This window comes from Centruroides vittatus, unplaced genomic scaffold (assembly GCF_030686945.1).
Source record: "Centruroides vittatus isolate TY-2023 unplaced genomic scaffold, ASM3068694v2 contig_150, whole genome shotgun sequence".
NCBI classification, from domain to species: domain Eukaryota; kingdom Metazoa; phylum Arthropoda; class Arachnida; order Scorpiones; family Buthidae; genus Centruroides; species Centruroides vittatus.
The window spans coordinates 2,863,958-2,887,230 of NW_027120928.1; the positions used below are offsets into that span (position 1 = coordinate 2,863,958).

At 25.5% G+C, this 23,273-nt stretch overlaps 1 protein-coding gene across 1 annotated transcript in view; it reads right to left on the minus strand.

The window, feature by feature from the left end:
- LOC136968635 (receptor-type guanylate cyclase Gyc76C-like) overlaps positions 1-23,273 on the minus strand; it is a 92,636-nt gene that overhangs the window by 27,488 nt on the left and 41,875 nt on the right. The window contains exons 2-4 of the mRNA XM_067262637.1: positions 7,259-7,333; positions 6,917-7,133; positions 6,555-6,701 (exon numbers count right to left, since the gene is read on the minus strand). Of these exons, the coding sequence (XP_067118738.1) occupies positions 6,555-6,701; positions 6,917-7,133; positions 7,259-7,333 (439 nt within the window). The remainder of the gene's footprint in view (positions 1-6,554; positions 6,702-6,916; positions 7,134-7,258; positions 7,334-23,273) is intronic.

A 23,273-nucleotide genomic window follows, 5' to 3' on the forward strand; every position in this document is an offset into this window, starting at 1 on the left:
AATAGTAGCATGTCAATTTTCTAAGATTTTCCTTTCTATAACTGTTTGATCACACAATAAGATCGCCTTTTCTTCCTTCTATTTTACATCTCTTCCAGATTTACCTCCAATTTTGCCCTCAAGAAGTTGGCACCCCAATAAGAATGTGTCAAAAAATGTCTAATCATATTATTGAACGGAAATTTTCAAATTTCAGACCTATACATTCTCACTGTCATGTCCTTTGTTAATATGGAGAATGGAGTTGGATAGAAGAAAATCGAGACCAGATGTGGAATGCTTATTTTAGAATTAAAATAGGATTCAATGTTACAGCCCGGCATTGTGACGATGTCACAATAAGTAATTGTTCGTTTTTTCTTATTTACACGTAATTCCTCTTTTATGCTACATTAAATAGCCTTTCTTTTTCATAATCTTAAAAATTTCCTTTTTAAAGTTATTTTTATTTGAAGTTTAATAACTCCCGTGTCTTTTGTCGAAAAGTTCTGAAATTTTGCAGGGAGGTTTGTGTATAAAGGTGATAGATGCTATTAAATTTTTGGTGGTTAAAGGTCAGCGGGGTGGAGAGATAGAGAGAGTCGTGTGTCATAACTCGAGTGATGTCAGTCTTAATGAAGATTTTACTTGTTATTAGCATTTACAATTGTTTTTATAAAACTCAACTCTACCCTCAAATCTAAGCTCTTTGCCATTTTATAATAATTAATTATATAAAGTTTTTTTTTTCAAAATACGCAACAGATAGTGCCACACTCAATTTTGAATGTCGTTGCTCGATAGATTGCTATGATATTAATTCGTTTAATATATAAAACAACTATCAAAGCAATATATGACAATCAAAAGAAATGTAACAATGAATCTTGAATGACAAAAACATAATACTATTAGAAAACAGAAAATAAATAAAAAATGAAGAAAATGTAAAAAACAGAAAGAAAAAATGTGACAAGATCGACAAAAGATAATAAACAAAAATGTCAACAGAAAAATCTTGGCTGTATTAAGAAACAGTACAAAAAAGCATAATTTAATCAGAAACAAACGAAAAATGTGGAAAAGATCTTTATCAATGACAAAATTTTAAAGTGTTCAATTACTTTTTTAATAAAATATTTTAAAATATATTAATTAGTTGGAAGTGATTCAGAGCGAAAATGTCGGCTGAAATTTTTAATAATATTTTTTAAATTTAATTAATGTCAAACATATGCTCTCCACCTCAAATTAGTAATGTCTTGCCCCTGTACATAATACTTTTCCTGTTAGCAGTAGAATTCGTACCTCCTTTCAAAGAAAAATTTTTGAATTCAAATAACGTGACTTTCAGACTATCATATATAGTTAATCAAGGCCTCCTATACCAAATATTTCCACATCTGCTTTTGTCTTTTATCTATCTAACTATGTTCTTGAGATTGAAGGTGGACAGACAGACGGACGACAGTGGGAATTTATAGGTCTACTATTTTTTCAAATTGCAGTCCAATCATTATATATCTCACTGCAATAACTTTACGAGACAACTAAAAATATTTATAAGAAATTAAATAATTAGGAACGAATATATTTAGATTCATAATTATAAATATAGCAAACATAGAATCTATATATTATATATACTAATTAGTTTCATGCAATCTTATATTCATCAGTACATCGATTTCTATCTAAACTTTAAAGTAAAAATATATAAAATATTAAAAATAAATATTTCTTTATAGTTTTTAATTTAATTTAGATTTTTTTATATATGTATTTAATAATAATGTAATAAAACTATCAAAATCTAATTTAATAAGATGTCTAGATTTTATTCATTAAAAATATATGATTTATCGTCTATTCTATGTTCATTTTTATACTAAAGCAATTTAATAAATTATATAAATATGATTTGAGATGTGCTTTTATTTTTTTTAAATAAAAAACTTATAAACATTCGAAAAGTAAATTGACAAATAAAATTAACTTTAATTATTTTATGCAAAAGTATTAAATTATAGACGATCTTATAAACATTTTCTATGCGATTTTCTTAAATTTATAATTTATATTCTTAATTAGTCCTACAATATATCTAAAAAATTTCCTTGAAAGTATATCGATAATATCATTAGGGCAAAAATGATCTTTAACAGGGGAAAAAATGACCTTTAACTAATAAAATTTAATTAAACACTTGGCTTTATTTCATCTTTATTTAGTTGACTAAATAAAGATGAAATAAAGCCAAGTGTTTAATTAAAACTCAACTTTGGGTTCATAGTCCAACAATCATCAAACACGGTTTCAAAGAAGAAATAATAAAATTTAATTACAAGGTATAAATTTAAAAAATTAATGTCTTTTAAAGGATTCACAGTTGTTTTAAGTCCTGAAAATGTTCGAAGAAACGCATATTTTATATATTTTTTCCTTAAATTTTCTTTATATTTAGTCTAAATAATCCATATTTTATCGTTAAATCTGCAATTAATTTATAAACAATTTTTTTATTTTGTAACCGAATAAATTCAATATTCTTGTTGAATAATCATAATTTTTAACACACGTTTTATAAATTAAATACACGCTAATTTAGAAATAGTTATTTAATTTTCATGAGAAACATTTTAAAATAAAACATTTTCAGAGTTTTTCAAGAAAGGTTTCATAACAATTACACAAATCCATAATTTTTTTTTGGAAATGTATGAAGTTACCTCATTTTACTACTGTATATTTAAACTTTTATTTGTTTATAAGAAATCAAATGTTTATAAAGAAATACGAAAAGAGAAATTGATGCTTCATAAATTTTACAGTTTCAATTCCTTCCATTTGACATTTTAGAACGTTGCAAAGTGGCACTGCCATATGGATACAGCAATGATTGCTCTGTATTGAAATATAACATTGCAATGCTTATTCAGTTGTTATGGATTAAATGCTTAAAAATCGAATGATTCAGAATAGCGCATATAAATTATATATAAATTATCGGATCATATTTTTTATGTAATTTTATTGAAAATTTCTATAATAACGAATCTATGGCTTACAAGTGCTTCAAGATCTTCAGTATCTTTTGTTAAAAATTAATCTATTATAATGCTTTATTTACTTAGTATAACAATATCATTCAACAGAATATGAGATATCTTATAAGTAAAGGTTAATTAAATACAGGGTGTCAGTTAACCGGAATATATTTAAGATTATTTTAAGATCAGTTAAGACGAGTTGAACAGCTATTATCTGTGTTGTAATAATGTTACCGAGTTTTAGGCCACCTTATATAAAGAATTATTAGCAAGAATATAATTTATAGAATTTTGAACACAAATCTTAAACGTACAACATTTAACACTAGAGTTAATGATGAAGAATATATTAGAACTTCTAGAAAGTGAATTAAATTGTCCTACTGATGCATAGATTTTAAATTAAATTTTATGACAACGTTTACAAGTAAACGAAGCATTTAAATGCTCCACAAAAAGCTAAATTAGTATTAAACTAAGCATAAATATTTAATGAATGTCAAAAGAATTATATCAAATTGAAATGTCAAGAGTCATTTAGTGAATGTCAAGAGTCATTTAGTGAATGTCAAAAGGATCAGTTTTGCTCAAAATAATTGTCACTTATCCAAATTATTATATTTACGTAATTTTCACAATTAACGGGAATCTTAATAAACAAAAGTTTATCATGGTTATTATATTTACTATTTCAAATTACTTAGCAAAATATGATTTTCGTATTAATTATCTAGCTGACAATTTCAACCGTTCGCACATGACAATGTGTAATTGCTATGCCTTGGGAAATTTTAACCTAATATTCTGCAGCTATAAGTGAAATTAGAAACAAGTAATATAGAAACTAGTGGATTGTATCTAGTTTAAAATTTAATAGAAAACTTTGCCGAGTACTTTAATGTCGTGTAGATTTTCATCTATTCGAACTGCATGAGGACGAATCTTGAGCACTGTTAGTAAGTATCTTCGCCTTATTTCATGAAAATTGATAGCTCTATACTCGTTTATTATTATTAATTTCTTAAAATGATCATGTTCAATGCTTCGTATATATGAAATGATCTTTAAATCTTCGTTAAATCGTGCAAAAGAGGTGAATTTAAGAACAAATACTCTACATAACTCAGATGAAGCATTGTTTATATTTATTTATATACAAAAACGAATAAGATAATTTAGTTATAAAGTATACAAAAATAATTTAGAAATTTAATAAAATTATATAAGTGAAGGGTGATTCACAGTCCTGATCAAATAGAACAAATGTTTAAAATTCTTTTAAAGATTAAAATATTTCGAAAACTTTAAATTGTAAATTCCTAAACATCAAATATTTTATTGTAAAATTAAATAAAGTAATCATAAATTATTATCTAGAATAATCTAGATCTTAGGGAATAATCCATTATAAAGTATGTTACAAGTAATAACATATATAATATTTAAGAAAATTTTGTATATAAAATACACCACATTCTACTAAATTAGGAATTAAAGACGAAACAATATAGAAATATTAAAAAGAAATGAATGACATTCTGTAATTTTCTATAAATTTTTACTATAAAAAAGTTATGAGTAAAACCAATTTGTCCGTTCTAACATGGCGACAGAAACAATTATAATCACGCAGTATACAATGAATATTCTTGACTAAGAAACACAATTAAAATATATAGTGCACGGCTGGGTACCAAGCAAATATTTTGCTTGAACTTTATAATAAGATTTTAATTAAAAATTATATATATATTTAAGAAAGATAATATATATATATATCTTTCTTAAAGCTGAAATAAGATGTGTTTTGAGACGTCATCATACAGAGCAGTGTTTCCCAACCTTTTTTGTGCTATGCCCCACCTAAGCCTTTCTAAAATTCTTATGTCCCCCTAACATATACACTTAATTGCCACACTGTTTTGTCGTAACCACAATAAAACCCAATCCTTTCATCAAAGTCTCTTGCACTTTCCAGTCGTTGCCAAATGCGACCTGAACACCACAACTCACGTCTGTCCACCTCAAGGTATGCGCAAAGAATGTCCTTTCTCCTCTTTCACTGGCATGAGGGCTTCGTTCATCTCTTTATTCTCAGTGGTTCCCAGAATTGTTAATCCCACCCCAAGGGAAAAGGGTTATAAAGGAAAGTTCTAAAAGAAAAGGGAAACAAAGAACAAAGAAAACTAAAACTAACTTAAATCAATATTTACAATAAATGTAGTGTACAGCGGCTATATGGTTAACTTAAACTCTGGACTAGTCCATTTCAAATTGCCCCCCTTAAAAATCAAATGGCCCACCTGAGGAGCGTGGGCCCCACGTTGGGAAACACTGATACAGAGACTGGTTTCCATATTACCAGAAAGCGAAAACGGAAAAAAAATACAAGTAGATTTCGTTCACTTTCAATTTCTGTTTATTTATTGGTCAAAACCCCACGGAAGATCAAACAGAAACCGAAAAATTGAGATATTTTCGAAGTTTCCGACCGGATTTTGGTAAACGGAAGTGACATTAGTTTTCCGTTTCCGTTTTCTGTTGCTGGTGTATTTTCCAGCCTTAATACTCTTACAAGTATAAAAAAATATAGACGAAGGCCTACCGTATTTTCGGTTATACAGTATGGCCCAAAAGTGAGGTAATCGAGAAATATTTTTTAAAATGAGTTTTAAGTGACTTCATTGAAAAATACATAACTATTTGACAAAATAGACAATCTACAATCAAATTAAACAGAATTTTAAAATTTTAATTTCATTTCTATAATTACATAGCCTACGTAGATGTTTTTAAATACTTATTATAATTAATAAATAAATTATAGTAGATCCCGCGCTTTACAACGGAAGCAATATACACAACTTCTATAAGAGAAGTCGTCGTAGATGGATGCATGTGTACTTCTATACATGTTCTCTTGTGGCTTCTAAAATTCCGAATAAATACCTTATTTTGTTGGCTATTTTTGTGTAATATTATATATATAAAATTTTTGTTTATAGGAATATTTCTCAGTTTATAACACTAAATAATAAAACATCTCGTTTTACGACTTTTATCTTTTTACCAAAAAATAATTAAACCTTAAAAACGAGGTTATTGTCCATCACTATATAATATGTCACAGATGTTTTGCGTATATCTACTATAAATTAAATTAAATTAATAAATAATTAATAATAAATCTCAGTATATCATCCCCTTTATGACAGCCCGTTTTACGGTCCTCGTCTTTATTTTTCGTATAGAATTTCCTATTATATCTTTAAAAATTCCACATTTAAGTGTGTTATTTTATTGGTTACTTGTATGAGACGTTGCACAGTTAAAAAAACTGTTATTTTCGGGAAAGGAATTTCAATTTATAAGACCGAGAATAAGGAAAATATACGACGGTTCGCTTTACGACCGACTTCCAGAAACCAATTATATCGTAAAAATGAAATATCTGGTTGTATTTATAACTAATTCACAAGTAAATAAACTAATCTAAGCTTTAAAAAATATAATAATTTTACTTACTTAATATATATTGATAGGCAAGTTCGGGATTATACATTTCATTAGTAGCATAAATAACAACATATTCACCATTTACGTGTAGACGTTTTCTATTCATAGCCACCAAAAATCGATATGAAAATCTGATATCTCCGAGAAGAACATAAACTTAAAGAAAAAAAATTATATATATATATATATATATATATGAATATAAATTTCAACAAATCATCTTATTACAGGGTGGCCCAAAACACAGCTAATCATTGGAAGCAAAATGAATTAGTCTCGATTAACTGGATTTTGGGCATTCCATAGATAACAAGATCGTTTGCGTGTGATTTAAAATCCCCAAAATATTAACGTTATATTAAGAAAAATACCTCTTGTAGTTTTAAAAGTCTCTTCAATGATGGTTAAAAATGGATTTTCAAAATAAGAGATGTTGTATTTCTTGGCATGTGTTATGGTAAAATTCTTTTCTTCTGCTTTACTTTGAAGGCTTTCGTACAGGTTATAATAATTATCGAAATCTTCATAAAGAATTGCAAATTTAAACCAGCTGAAGTGCTTTAACAGGGCTATCACAGAATTTATTATCTAAATAAATATAAAATTAATTTATATAATTTTAAAAAAAATTATATTTAAAGGTTATTTTTATAAAATTAGTAATTAATTAATTTTTTGAAAAAAATTAGTTTTTACTAACTAATCCTACCCACTTTGGTGCTCGGAGGGAAAGTACTTGCAAATGAAGAATAATACAAACTGTTTTCGGGATTTGAGACAGAACATTTCTGAAAATATAAAACTCAATTAATTTTTTCTATATATTTTAAAATAATTTTATAAAATTTTAAAATTTTGCTTTATTTTGTTTACATTTTAAATGTTTGTCTTTCAATTGTTTTTGGTACTATAAGAAGTAATTTGTATAAAAAATTTGACTTTTCCGCAATGGCATTTTAGAAGTTTGGCGCCCCCAGCCCCACGATACGAAGGACCCCCAAAATAATGCCACTTTTGCACCGAATGATCCCATTTTATAATTAAAAAAAAAACCTACAAAAATACAATTATTGCAGAATTAAATATAGAAAGGGCAAAGGTCACTGTTACTGATACTGAAAACCCGTCATTTACAGTATACTACGTTCATGCAATATATATATAATCTAACTTCTTTATGAATTGTTTCTACACAAAATTATTTTATTGTTAATATTATTATTAATCTCCATCTTTGCTCCCCCAAACACTAGGATCTAGTGGGCCAGAAGGAAATCCCACACTGCCCGTCCGTGTATCTGTGTGTTTGTCAAATAATAGAAATTCTCTCGAGTTTTTACTCAAAAATGTAAAAAATTGCAGCAAAATTCGAATGTTATATATAATATTTTTAATTTAATTATCAAATTTTTAGCACTTTATTTTATAATTAAATTATAGAACAATTATCGATTACATTATTTTAAATTGTCGAATCTTTAAACATTTGTAAAAACGTTAAATATAATTAAAAATAATTTAATTAAAACGTTAGTAGAATAATTAAAATCTGTCGAATTAAAAGAATTGCAACGTGTTTTGGTGATTAATTTTCTAATTGCCATACATAAAATAAAAGAAATTTAAATTTATAAAAAATATAAATACTAATTTTCCACGTTTTATAAGTTAATTTAATACGTTTTCGCTTTAAAATTTATATTTAATTTATTTAACGTGATCCAAAATGTAATTTAGATTTGATATCTGTCTTATTGATTGTAAGTTATTGATTCTAGAAGGAATTTAAACAATATCCAACATAATTTTTCTCTTTAACGTGATACAAATGTAACGTCTTTTAACCATGTCAAAACTCCCATAAAATATAAATAAGAATGGAAAACTGTTTCAGATAGTTTTAAAATTAAAGAAAGAATTTACAGTTGATAATTCGATTAATTTAAGTTATTGCAATTATCTCAATGTTTCTTCATTCAACATGGAATTTGTATAACCAAGCCTGAATACGATCACTTTGGAAATTTAATCACATCTTTCTTCCTTTGATTTTAGAAGGATCTTTTCTTGTTGTAGGAAACTTTGCATCTTCTGCTATCATTGGCTAATAGGTCATACAGTCAGGGGCCATTAGCAGTAATCACGTGAGCCTGGAGCTAGGCCCTCCCCGGCCCTCTATTTTCTTCTGACCTAAAGCTCTTATTTTATCACATTGTTTTTCTCTCTTCAAACTAACGAAATTGAAGAAGTGGGTGGGGAAAGTGTATTAATTTAAAATGAAAAGTGTAATAAATGTCATTAATATGCAAGTAAATGTATTTATTTATTTATTTAATAAAATATTAAAATTCAATTTATACTGTTTGTCATTTGTACCACTTTTCCACTAAACCTACCAATTAGATTTTTAGATTTCATAATTTTATTACACATAATTCGGCTCAGGCTCCTGTACAGGCCAGAACTAAAGACTAAACCCCTAGCTTCCTTCTCCTCGTCGGTTCCTCACCCAGTGCCTTTCTGTTATTGAGTTATTGGCCTTTTAGAGTAGACCTTCATGCAAGTGTTGCCTCTCACTTTTCTCCTCCATCATCTATATGTCCCTTCCCCTTTCTCTCCTCTAGCTCAAAACCTTCACCAGGGACCGAGCCACCCGAGTAGGCCTACTACACGATCTAGCTTGCAAAAAACCACATAAATAAATTGCCTCATATTGTTTTCAGTTATATTCTCCAGACAATTAATTTTCGTTTGACAAATTTGATATATTAATACATATATTTTTTTCTTCTTTTTCAGTTATTTTCGGATCAGTTAACTCGAAACCAATATCAATTTTATATATATTTTTTACAATATACAAGAGACTATTCCATTATATTGTTCAAGCAAGAGAAAGAGAGGGAGAGAGAGATGATAGATGGTTCCTATACAAAAATGCTTGTAACCATTGATATATTTTCTTCCAGATGATAAATTATAAAGTAAATCATATCCATGACTTGAGAATAGTTGAAATTTTAAAGATAGATTTTTACAGTAAAGTTATTTTATTGAACTTTTAATACTTGACCATTCACTCAGCATCGTAGTGTATCATTCCATTATGTATATGCATTATGAATAGATTAAAGCCTTCCATTTCTACGAATTTACTACATTCCTTGTGTAAAATATCCCTTTCAAATTACGTGAAATTAAAAGTAAATCTGTTGTAAAACACAATTAAAATTTTATATTGAATTAAAAAAATAAATTAATTTAAGAAAAAGAAACTCAAATGACCTTTTTAAAAAATTAAAAAAATCGATATTAAATAATGTGCAAAATTTAATAAATATTTATAAAAAATAATTTATACGGTTTATGCAAATTAAGTAATCGAAATTTCTAAAATTAAATTTAAAAAACTAATATAATTTTAGAGATTAAGACCATTAACATTGTAAAAAATTAAGGAAAACTTATTAATTTAAAGGCATTAATTCTTTAAATTACTTTATAAAGATTTTATAGTTGAAGAATAAATTATTATTAATTTTCTAACATTATTACATTAATAATAAGTCAATTTTTTCAACCAACCGTTCACAATGCAATTTACAAATAATAGTTTTATAATGGATAAATTTTGCATTAATGGCTGGAATGAAACAATTTATTAATTAATTAAATTCATTTTGAATTAATAATTTTTCCTATTATTATGTATTTTTAAAGTTTCTTTTCTAATTAAATTTTTTCGCCTACACATTTCTGTATGTGAGTCTGTCCGGTATAGAAATTAAAAAGAAACTGTATACAGGGCCGAGAAGGGGTAATGTTTCATGAGAAAGCTAATGGTGTGATTTAAAATTATTAAAATGGCACTTCTATTCAGTTATTAATTAACCAATTAGAAACCATATTACAAGTTTATTTGTTTTTTTTAACCCGGGAAATGTCTAATTGTCTTCTAGTAAACAGTTAATTAATACGAGTATACGACGTGTAATGTCTTACGTTACATTTGAAAGGTTTAAAGTAGCGTAAATAATTTCTACAAGAAAGAAAGTTTTTGTCTGGGTGAATGTGAAAGTGGTTAATGCCTTTTATCAATTACAAGAATACTTTCTTCTAATTGGTTTCTGACGAAAAGTAATTAAACAATAGGCGTAACTTCGAAGATTAAATTACATGTAATTTATTTGGTTACATCTCTAATTTAACCACTCGTTTTTCAGTTTCAATCAAAGAAAAGATCTATCAAGGATTCGTACATAATCTGAACAAGCCAGAGCTTACAGCCTCACGATTTTGAATTTATTATTGTTTGATAGAAGGGAAAGGTACTTTAATAGTTTTTAACTTCACAGCAAATATTGTTGAAGAATTGTTCGCTAAGAAGAGCTCTGTTACGTAATCATTGTCGCAACCAAGTGCAACTTATGGTTCTTTGTCTATTTGTAGTTCGCATATAACCGATACGGTGTACAGTACTTTTTCCATCAAATGAACATGTTTATTGTCAAATCCCTGGATAAGCCACTTCATGGTTTAGAATATGGGGTATCCAGAATTTTGAGAATGTGCGTGGTTCCGGGGGTACAAAAGCACCCCCTGCCTCCTGTCAATTTCCTTAGAATTATCTTAGTTACGTACTTTTTTAGATCATTCTTTTTTCATTAGCTTTTTATAATTGCTAAATGGAGGATAGAAAATGGACAATTGACAATTTTGAATTGATAGATTGATTATAAATTATACAAATTACAGTATGATTTACACTCGAAGTGATTCCAAAATGAGGAAAAAGATATAAAAATTATCACGTTTTTTTAAAAATTTTTATTATAGATAATCGAAATTGCAGTTATTTTGAATTCATATGTAATCATCTTTAGTTTGTGCTCCACACTTTTCAACATGTGTTTTGAGGAATATCAGTGTAAATTTTTCTGAAATCGTGAGATACGCGTGTATTTATTTCTATTTTAAAGTAAAACTGATCCCCTTGGTATCAAGGGGATAACCCTTTCTTTACAACAATCTCATTGTATTTTTAGAATATTTTAAATGTTCTTCAAACCTCTTACAACCAATTTACAAGCAATTCGCCATAATCATGAAACAGAAAGTTAGCATAAAACGTAGGACGTTCGTTATAAAGCTCTACCCGCATACAAAAATTAACAAGGGTCATACATAATTATTTATAATTTACTTTAATTTATCATCATTACAGTTTATTAACATATCTAAATTATAATTATAACTTCAAAGTTTTTAATTTAAAATGAAAATTGAGCTTATAGATGAATTTTAAAAAATGAGAAAAAAAAAATATTTCATTGACATTTATGACCCAGTGCACTTTGAAAACTTGAAGTGGGTTTAACCTTTAAGAAAAATATTTAAAGTTCGAGTTTGATTGCTTCTACTTAATAACCTTGACAGCATTTATGTTTATAAAATATATATACATAAATAATTTTAAAAAAATAGGTCTACTTATTTTTAAATACTCAATGATACGTGCCAAATTTTTCGATTAAGATTAAGTTCAATCTTTAGTAATAAATTAAGAATATTTTTAATTTAATTTGTACATAGAATAAACAATTGACTACTTGTTAAAAGTAGCAAGTACATTGAATATATTTAGTGCATACAGATTACACTTTTGGCACAAACAAAAACTGTTGATTATACAACAAAAATAAAGAGTTTTCTTCTGTTAAAAAACCACAGAATAAACACTTTTATATAATAAATTAAATATTTAAATAATTATAAACGTTAACAATAGTTATAATATTAATTTAATATTTTTTCCTGTAGTTAATTTGAATTTAATAAATTGTAATTAAGCAATAATTTATTTTTGATTTTTATTATTATTTTTAATTTTAATGGGATTTTTGTTTGTTTTCACAAGAGTAATTCTTTGTAATTCTACTATTGCTTGTTTTCGTTGTAACATAAACACATTTATATATAAAAATAAAGTGAAATTGTTAAGAAAATCAAGTTTAAAAAATATTATTTTAAGTTACAGGGTCAATTTAAAAAAATGTGGATCATCTAGAGCAGACGTTAAGGTAAAAACAAAGGTGTAGCACGCGACAACTATTTATAGAAAAAGCCAACTCAGCAAGACATTTCCTGCTTCACCCCTTCAACCTTGTATCAAGGTCTTTTATTCTTCCTATATACGAGTATATTTTCAATAATAAAGCTAGAGTTAAACGAAGAATACTAATCTTTGCATAATTGGAAGTATATTTTGATATTATTTATTAATTAAAATTTAAAAAATTAGGAATAATTTCTTAATAAAATAATAACAATCAAACCTGTTATAAAATATATTAGACAGATTTAATAATATATTTTATTATTACTATTATTATCTTGAAAGTTATAACATACTTTACTCATTAAAAAACTAACTTTCGTGTAGAAAGTGTTGAAGTGCAACTCTTTATTTACTTAAAAACCATTCCCGTTAATTGTTTTATAGCATAGAGAATTTATTAAACGTCCTGTATATGTGAATAGAAGTATAGAAAACCAATTAAATTTATAGAACTTTGACTGTGAGGGAAAAACTCCTCCCTTTTCATTCCCTGTCCTCCTATTCTTCCTATTTTATCTCTGTTTCCTCTCTTTCAAATAATTTCTATTGTCTTATAGGGCATGAGAGTTAAGTAGTGTGTGTATGGAGAAGACAGTATTGAAGTTCGGGTGACAGTTTCTGTGCTATCCTTTATTTATAATATACCTTCATTTACATGAAAATTATTTTTATCTTAAGATAACATTTTCAAAAATTGTTAATTTAAAATATAGTATTTTCCTTGTATTTAATGAATTCATTTGATATTTCACCGATTGGATTTAATTATTAATTAACGAAAAATAGAAAGCTTTAATTAAAGCAGGCAATTTTAATAAGATTTTTATATCTTAATCAAGTACACAATTATAAAATTTAGATAATTATGTTTAGAAAAAATATGTTATTAATATATTTTATACATTTTGTATAATTATTTTAATCATTTCGTTTGTTATTTTAATTAATTTATTTATTTATTTAAAATGGTAAGGACGATTTTGTTGTCTGTGAACTAAATGCAACATGCATTTAATTGAAATTAGTATAAATTAATAAAAGCTCGAATATATCATAAAATCAATTTTTAAAATTCCAGCAATGAGTTGCATAACTTTCCAGGCAAAAAATTAAAATTGCGTGTGGCGCCATCTGTTAGGAAATTTTATTTTTTTTAAATTTTTTATATTAATAATAATTATTATTATAAAATAACAGAAGGCTTAATTTTAAGGGTAGAGTCGAGTTTTATAAAAGGAAAAAATTCTAAATGATAATAACGAGTAAAATCTTCATGAAGTCCGATCCCACTCGAGATACGACCCCTACTATATCCTGACCCCATTGTCTTTTACAACCAAACTTTAAGAGCAAAAATCTCTCTAATACACGCACCCCCATCAAAATTTTAGAACTTTTCGACAAAAAGCACAGGAGTTATTAAGCTTCAAAATGGATGAACAAAATTTTGCTTCCAGACACAAAGGCTTGCACGGTCATAAACGATCGCCATACTTTCTCTCTGTTATATATAACATCCGGAAAAGTAATAGTGTAATAAAATAATAATAATAATAATAACAACAGTAATTAAGCTACTGAATACAATTTTTATTCTGTAAAATAGAAATTTTAATAGCAATAATTGTATGCTAGTGGACATGTCCATTAAAAAAATTAAAAATTCATATTAATGTTAAAAAGGAATATATTCCATAAACCAGCATACAGAACAATGAGAATAACTAACTTGTTATTGTTAACAATGAACATATTGTATTCAATAGACACACAGGAAAAAGCTTACAACTGTAATTTACTGTCTTGGAACGGGAAAATTATTTGTAATCGGAAAAGGTAAAAAAAAAAAAAATATGTGAGAAGGAAAATCGAATTGTAACACCAAAGTTTACTTAAGAGGAATATGTGGTAAATTTAATTTACATGTGTATATGCATATGTAAATTAATACTAAAATAAAATTGCAGATATTCCTTTTGGTCCTATGTATTGGTTTATGGAATATATCCTTCCTAAACTTAATACTAGTTAATCAATTCCAATTTTACATACATTAATAATTCGGTTTTGTTTATACCATTTTAATTTAATAAATTACTTTATCAATAATAGGAATTAAAGCTACCGTGTTTCATTTTTATAAGGATATATTAATTAATTTTAATTTAAAAAATCAATAATTATTACTTGAATATTAAAAGTTCATTTTATTTAATTACAGAAATATTAAATACAAAATAAATTCTAGAATATTCAAACTACGACGTAATATTACATAATACTTCTCCCAATACTTCTCCTATACCTGTACTTTAAGATTATATAAACATATAAAATTCTGAATGATTCGATTTTTCCTATACAATTGAAGACGTTAAACGTCTTTTATTGCTCACTGTATTTGGATATTAACTATACAATTTGCGATTATAAAATTTATCATCAATTTATACGGGATACGTATTTATACCATCAACATTTGACTACAGTTGTGAGCCCCAAAGCGAACACTAGCGCCACCCTTGAGAGTGGTAGAAAGCTCAAGGGAGAGTGGAAGGCAAGGGACAATAGGGTGTTGTAGACAAAGATAATAAAAAGCCATTTTGAAACAAACAGAACAAAATACCATATAAGAAATAAGTGCACTAAAAAGGGAGTGGTAGTCCGAAAAGTTTGGAAAACACTGGGCTCTACAGCAAGAAATTTACCTATTTTCTTGCTAATATTTTTACATTATTCTTTGCTAAAAGATTCCATCTCGTTATTTCCATTTACAATATTACTCAAACTGCGATTTCATAACATTTCTATCCAGTTAGCTTAATACCTTTGAAGAAGAAGAAATATTTCATTCACTTTTAAGATTCAATTTTCTAAATTGATTTCTTTCTTTCTAACATCTTTTAAGCGAAGTTTTATAAAATATACAGTCCACGCGATTTCTTCTTGATTGAAAATAAACAATGATTTGATTTACGTGGGAAAAATAAACAAAAATATTTAAATATAAAGGAATACTTGTAATATTCAGTAGAATTAGCCGTAATTTAAATTATACATTCATTTTGAATTTGTTAGTAACTCTTACACGTTAGAAGATTATAGATTTTTATACTTGAGATCAACTTTTCTTTGTAGTTTTCAGTTAGAAGAAATCCGTACTTAGAAGGGTATGGATTACTTCTAACTGGAAATTCAATTACTCCTAATTGGAACCTATAAGAAATAATTGGGAACTGTATGGATCTTCACTTCGAAATTAAATTATACTGTTCCAATATATAGATTATTCCAGAGAAAAGGATCCATGTACAGTACGTATCTTCAAGAATGTGAATCTTATAGATACGTTTGTGTTGTTCTTGGTTAGGGTATACGGAACGTTCCTTTGGAATAATCTATATGTTGGAAAGACATAAATTGTTCCTGAGGAAATATATAAATGGAGTTATTAGACTTTATAATATTGCAAATAATTCTGGTAATTAATTACTTTGTGCATGTTTAATGCTTTATAGTTAACGTGACGAACCGTTAAGAGGAATTGATTCAAATTATCTCTTAACGATTCTCGTTAAGAAGTAATGATTTGCAAGATATAAGAGGAAAAATCTATCTATCTATCATGACAGTATTTAGTGAATACATTTAATAACTTTTTAATATCATACATTATACAGTAAAAACCTGTTCAAAACGGAACCCGAATACAGCAGAAACATGACTGAAGAGTAAAAGTCAATAACGTAAAAAAAAAAATGCATTTAAATTATTTTAAGATCTTTTTATTGTTCGCAATTCCCAATAACAAAGTAATGTATTCCGGTTGACTGACTTTTTATAACAAAGGACGTAATAAATATTAATTGTTTGCCGTTTTTAAATCGTAATCTGCTTCAAATTTTAAAATAGTAAATGAGTAAATGAGAATTTAAAAGCTTCATCAATTCAGAATCAAATAGCAATAATCTATATTCAGTGCCTTCAAATTTAAATGTAGTTCAGTATGTTGTCACTGAACAAAGATATGACTAACTCTATGATTACACTTTAATTATTCTGTAATTATTAATACATATAAGAGAAACAATTAAAAATAAGTTAAGTCTAATGTTATGCCTAATTTTAAACTATAGAACTTATTTAAATATAATTAGAGTATATCAGCTAATAAGTAATAAATTTCATGCATTTATCACATTGTAAACAGTTATTAATAAGAAATGATTATTCAGAAATTAGCATTAATACAGTAAAACCTGTTTAAACCGGAATCTCACCGTACCGAATATGTTTTTCCGATTTGGCAGGTTTCCGTTTGGAACAGGTTTTTTTTAACATAGAAAATCGCTCCGCTTTGAAGAATTTTTTATTCGGTTTCCGTTTTGGACAGGTTCTCTGCAATAATTTAATATTTCAAAGGTTCAATTTGTTCTAATTTCAATAAGTTTACAAAAATGTTTATGTTTATCATGTAATTAATAATGTAAAGGCTATCAAAAATCTATACTAATTTAAATATCTATTGGGCTGCGATTTAAAAATTTATAGACCTATAAATTCCTTGTTATCCGTCTGTCTGTCTGCCTGTCGTCTCTTAATCTTGAGAACGGAGTTAGATACATAAAAATCGATATTATATTTGGAAAACTTTCGTGCAGTATGCCTCGACTAACTATATGAAATCGTCTGGTATAAACAACCAAAAGTGACATGATTTCAATTCAAAGTTTTCCCTGAAAGAAGTTAGAGAGAAGACCGGCACGACTCTATTGCTAACAGGAAAGTATGATGTACAGGGGCAAACCACTACTAATTTGAGGTAGACAGAATATACTTTAAAACAAATAAATTAAAAATACAAGTAAAAATTGCAGCCGGGCATTGTGACGATGTCACAATAAATAATTGTTAGTTAAAATCTAGATACAAAATTAATTTGTTATAAAGCTATCATTCAACAAATTCCATTTTCTCCATTACAATTTATATTCAAACCCTTTAAGTCCCACCAGTGGCCACGTGAAGTTTTCCGGGTTTTCTTAACGTTTGTGACACGTAAATAGGACCAATTTTATATATTAAAATTCTTCCTGATAGGCAGATCGCCCACATATCGCGTGGGCAATTAAATTAATTTATATTAATTTAATTCCTTAAAACAAATTAAAGAATGTGTTCCTATCAAGCTTTACAATCTATAATTTATTAATGAATATTTCTGAATAAATTAATGTAGAATATAACTTATTACAGGCATCAAAATATCATAAATAGCACCTCTTTCCTCACTAAATTCAATTATTATTATCATCATCATCTTTGCTAATAATTTTTGTCGTATGTTCCTAATTATGGATGCTCTTTTCTAAAAGATCTTCATCACGTCTTCATCATCATTCTATTCCCAACTGTTTAATTATTATTTATATTTTTAACTCCAGTATTTATTTTATATACAGCGATTATAATTATTCAAATTTTATCAAGGAATTCTTCTTGATAAAATTTGATGAATGTAAATATATAGACATTAATTAGCTTATTAACCTAAATTTTATATTCTTCATTAAATTCATATACATACCTTCATCTAGGTATATTTAATTATTAAGTAAACGTTTTAATTAAATAATTGCTATTTACTTTATCACTAATTAATAAAGTATTAAATAAATAAGCAGATTTTTAAATCATTAAAACAATTCTTTATTAAGTTAAAAAATATATATTTTATCAATTCATTCGTCATTCATTTGCCTAAAGGTCTAGAAAATTCTCTTAAAATATTTTTAAAATATTAATGAAATTTTTAATAAATTAATTAAGATTAATTTATTAATACTTATATTTAATTTTATTGTTGTTGTTAATAATATAATATTCATTATCATTGAAATTTTATGAAAATTCAGAGTAGAAATTTTTTATTAAGGAAATAAATATTCGAAGATGATTGATATCATATTTTATATAAATTTGATATTTATATAAAATATGATATCAATCATTATCAAATTTATATAAAATATCAATTTTCATTGATATTTTATATAAATTTGGTTGATACCAAATTTATATAAAATATTAATGAAAATTGTTTAAAAAAATTGTAATTTAACTCCACATTTTATATTCTTTTCTAACATTAATCAACTTAAATCTTTAATGTGTCATTATTTCTACTTAAACTTGGAGCTAATTTTCAATAATTTTTCTAAAATTTTCTTGTAAAATATTTTAAATTTTACTTGTAATTTTTTGAGAATAATACTCATATAAAGTCAGGAACTTAACATTGATTTTTGATAGTAACTAAGTAGGATTGTAAATGTAATACATTAAAAGAAGCTTACTCATAAATGGATTATCTTACTAAATTGCACTAAACACTCCTATATACAGAAATCAAATCTAAACATATAGAAACAAAGGTTTATTATACCAAAGCTTAGCAGGTTTGCCTTATTAAAAACGTGACATTTTTTTAAATAATAAAACATTAAAAAAATAAAAAATTCATTTTATGATTCTTATCTAAATTCATTTCAATAGAATAATAAAATAAATAAATAAATATTAAATAAATAAGAGAAGAAAAATAGAATTTAATGTTATACATCTGTCAAAATTTCGGGAGTTGTTTGATTTTTAATCAGTTTTTTTTTATATTATACATACAAGTTTTATATATTAATGTTTTAAAAATTGATATTTTATAATATAACTGACGTTTCAAACATTAAATATTTATAAGAATGCTGAATAGAAAGCCACTTAAGAGCACGAAAAAATAATATAAATATTTTTGTTTTCTATAGAAACAAAAAACAAATTAAATTTATCGTTAAACAAACTTAATATATTTGTACTAATAATAGTAATATTATTATTACAAATATATACTAAATAGTCAAGAATAACATCCATTTAAAAGATTTTCTTGAAAAATTTTTAGATTTGAATCACATGTTTTCCGCCAATCTGTCAATGCACGATTCGCATCACATCACAACATCACTTGAGTATTGGAGACAGTTTCCATGACAACGGAAACAAGAAACATATTGGGATAAAATTACACAATATTCGAAGGTTTCTCACGTAATCCACTTTATATATATATAACTGATGATATTTAGTAAATTATTTAACATATATTTATTCAAATTATTGTTTTAAATTTAATATTATACAAGATTAGACTATTGATTACAGATTACGAACTATCTATTACAGTATCGACGCTAACAATAAACACTTCCTAGGAATAATGAATTACTAGAAACAATAAGCAATTTAACTATTGTTCGTTTTACTATTTACTTCGTGTATGTGTTTGTATCCCCCTTCCTTCCTCTTTGTATTCATAGTTATCCAAGGATAACAAGTCCAGTTAACTCCAGTTTGATTAAATGATATACAAGTAAATTTAGAAAATTCTTCCATGTTTAACATTTGTTAATAAAGCCGTCAATTAAATTTAGAAATAAGTCTTTATTGTCTTAAATTTTTAATGAACTTTGTATATTTAATTTTTATACTTTTATAGGGACAAGAAATGTAAAAAAAATATAGGAAAAAATAACAGATAAATCCAACACACTGTTTTATTCTTTACATAATTTAACATTATTCAATTATTGTAGTTTGATTTTTGCTTATGAAACGTAATTTATATAATTAATTCTTTAAATATTTAACTATTAACTAAATAGTTTTATTATAATAACATTAATAAACAATTTATTAAAGAAAATTTTTGTTAACAACTCGCTTTCTCTGACAATTTATTAAACTTTTTTCTCATTTCTAATAATTAATTTTTAAAGTATTTGTTAACATAATTTAATATTTACAGTTATAAACCTAAGATGACATGTTTAAAATATTATACATTAATCTTTAAATGCATTTACTCTTTGAAGGGTCATAGCATCGAAATTTAATTTTGTAGGGGGGGGAAACTCTACAATACATACAAAATATGTTTTCTATACGAAGTAAATTTCTAATTAACTTGATTACTGGTTTAATTTAAGCTATTTTTTATGATTATATCCAATTTAACCCATTTTATGGGTTTATCATCTCCACTGAGATGCTGATAGATCCATTGAATGTTTAGCCAAGATCATGTCAATTATTTAGCATATTGGGTTTGTATCACCTAATATCCAATGCATATTTGGATGTTTAGAGTATAGTTAACGTTTTAACTATGTTAAGTATTGATTTACATGATTTAGAAAGAGACATTCATCCTAAACATAGCGATTTAGGATTAATGTCTTATTCTAGATCAAGCAGGTTATTAGTTGTGAAAATCTAAGAAATATGTCCATGAATACTTGATCATACAAGTCATATAGATCTAGGAATTCTTAAATTCCCAGTTTAGAATGTAGTATATAGTGAGAATTACATTAAACATGGGTCATCTGCACTGTATCAAGAAGAACTATAGTCAGGATGAAAAGTACATGAAACGTAATCATCATTCTAAATGAAAAAAAAACATTAAAAATTACCCATTCTGTTGCTATATAAAAGTAAGAAAGAATAGTAAAAAGTTAAAAAAATAAATTTAAAATAGACTTTTATTAATAATTCCTTTCGTTGTTATTATTAAAATTATAGAAGAATTCTTAAGATTTTAGGATATTTGAGTAAATAATACTTTTTTTTTCTAAATTTTTAATGAAAGTAAAAAATATTCTGGAATTTTTTTACAAATGTTTTATTTATTTATTATTGGTTTCCAAATTTAAATTTTTTTAAAATTTAACCATAAAACTATAATTAAAATGCATATTAAATGTAAATGAAGTTTTTTCTTTTTTAAATAAATATCTTTCCTTTAAACTCACGATGACTATAATTTAATGAAGAAAATATCCTTCCAGAAATGGAAAAACATTTTTTTTTAATGCAGAGATCTAGATGTCATTTTTATATTAATTTAAAATAAAAATATACAGTATTCATCTTTTTACACGAGAAAAAGTTTACAACACTAAATGGCCTAAAAATCAGTAACCTGTTACAATGTCAAACAAATAGGCAACTATTCGAAAGCGATATATATATATCTTTCACTTTCGAATCACCCTTTATTATAGTATAATTATTAATTACACGACAGTTATACTGTAATATTTAAAACCGTTTAATTGTTTCTACCTTCGAAATTAAGCTATTTGCCATTTTATAATAATTATTAATAATAATAAAGTTTTTAAAATAAAATCTCGTAACAGATGGAGCCATACACAATTTTAACTTTATTGACGGAAAAGTTACGCAACTCGTTGCTGGATTTTCTTCAATTTATAACTTAAAAAATATAATTTTTACATTACATGAAATAAATGAATAAATATAGTGAAATTAATATAAAAAAATAATAATAATTCAATATGAAACCAATAAGCAAAATTGAATAAAGTCGGATGATAAATTACTTTTTTTTATCATAAATAAACCTTTCATACATAATATAAACTTCAGTAATATTTTATTTTATAAATATTACATCAACTTAGATCAAATTTAAACTTAAAATATGCCCATTTTTTAATAAATAGTTTAAATATTAAAAAAAAAACTCTTATGAAAAATTAAGATGGTTTAATACGATTTATACGAGATATTTAAATATTTTTTTATCTTTATGAAATATATTATAAGTATTTAAATTCATAAAAACTCAAATATGCAGCTTAAAATTTATATTGAATGATATTGATACCATAAAATAAATAAAACGTCTACGAGACTTCAAATTATTATTATTATTATTATTTTACTGAATATAATTCAATCTCATCTCGAATACTTTATTTTAAATTATTCCTCGACAATAAAATTTTATTAAATTTTTCAAAAATTTATTTATATTTATAAATCTGTAAAACAAAATAAATAAACTAAAAATTAAAGTTTATTTATAAACTCAATAATTAAACGTAAATTTTAATTATAAATGAAAAATTAGAAAAATAAAAATTAAAAAGTAATTAAAGCTTAATTATAAAGCTTAATTATGAATGAAAACTATATAGAAAATAAATTTAAATATGAATTCTTAGAGGAGTTTCAAGGAGAAAAAATTCTATATAAACCCACTCATTTGAAAATAATAAATTTTTAATTTTATTATTTATAAAGTTAACTACTCAATCCTACGCTTAACTTTACCTAATTAAAAACTTAGCCTATATATTATTTAATATTGTGTGGGTGGGTTTACTTTTCAAAACTTAGGTTTGTTTATAAAACGTATTGTATGCCGATGCACCCGTACAAATTTGTTAACGAAGAGAAAAGAAGTAGAATTTAAGAGCCATAAGAGAATTCTGTGACTTTTTCAGGTCATCGTCGTGATATTTTTTCTTGTTACAAACAGAAAATCTTCTCATAATAGCATTAACTCTTTAGTTACAGATGAAGTTGTTGTTTACTTTAGGTCAAATGACTACTTAAAGGCCATAAAACAATGTTCTTAAATCTGTTTTTAGTTGCCATTCACTGTTAATTTATTACGTTATTAATCCAATTTTTTATTATTACCTTTATTATTTGTTAAATTATAATAAATATCAATTTAA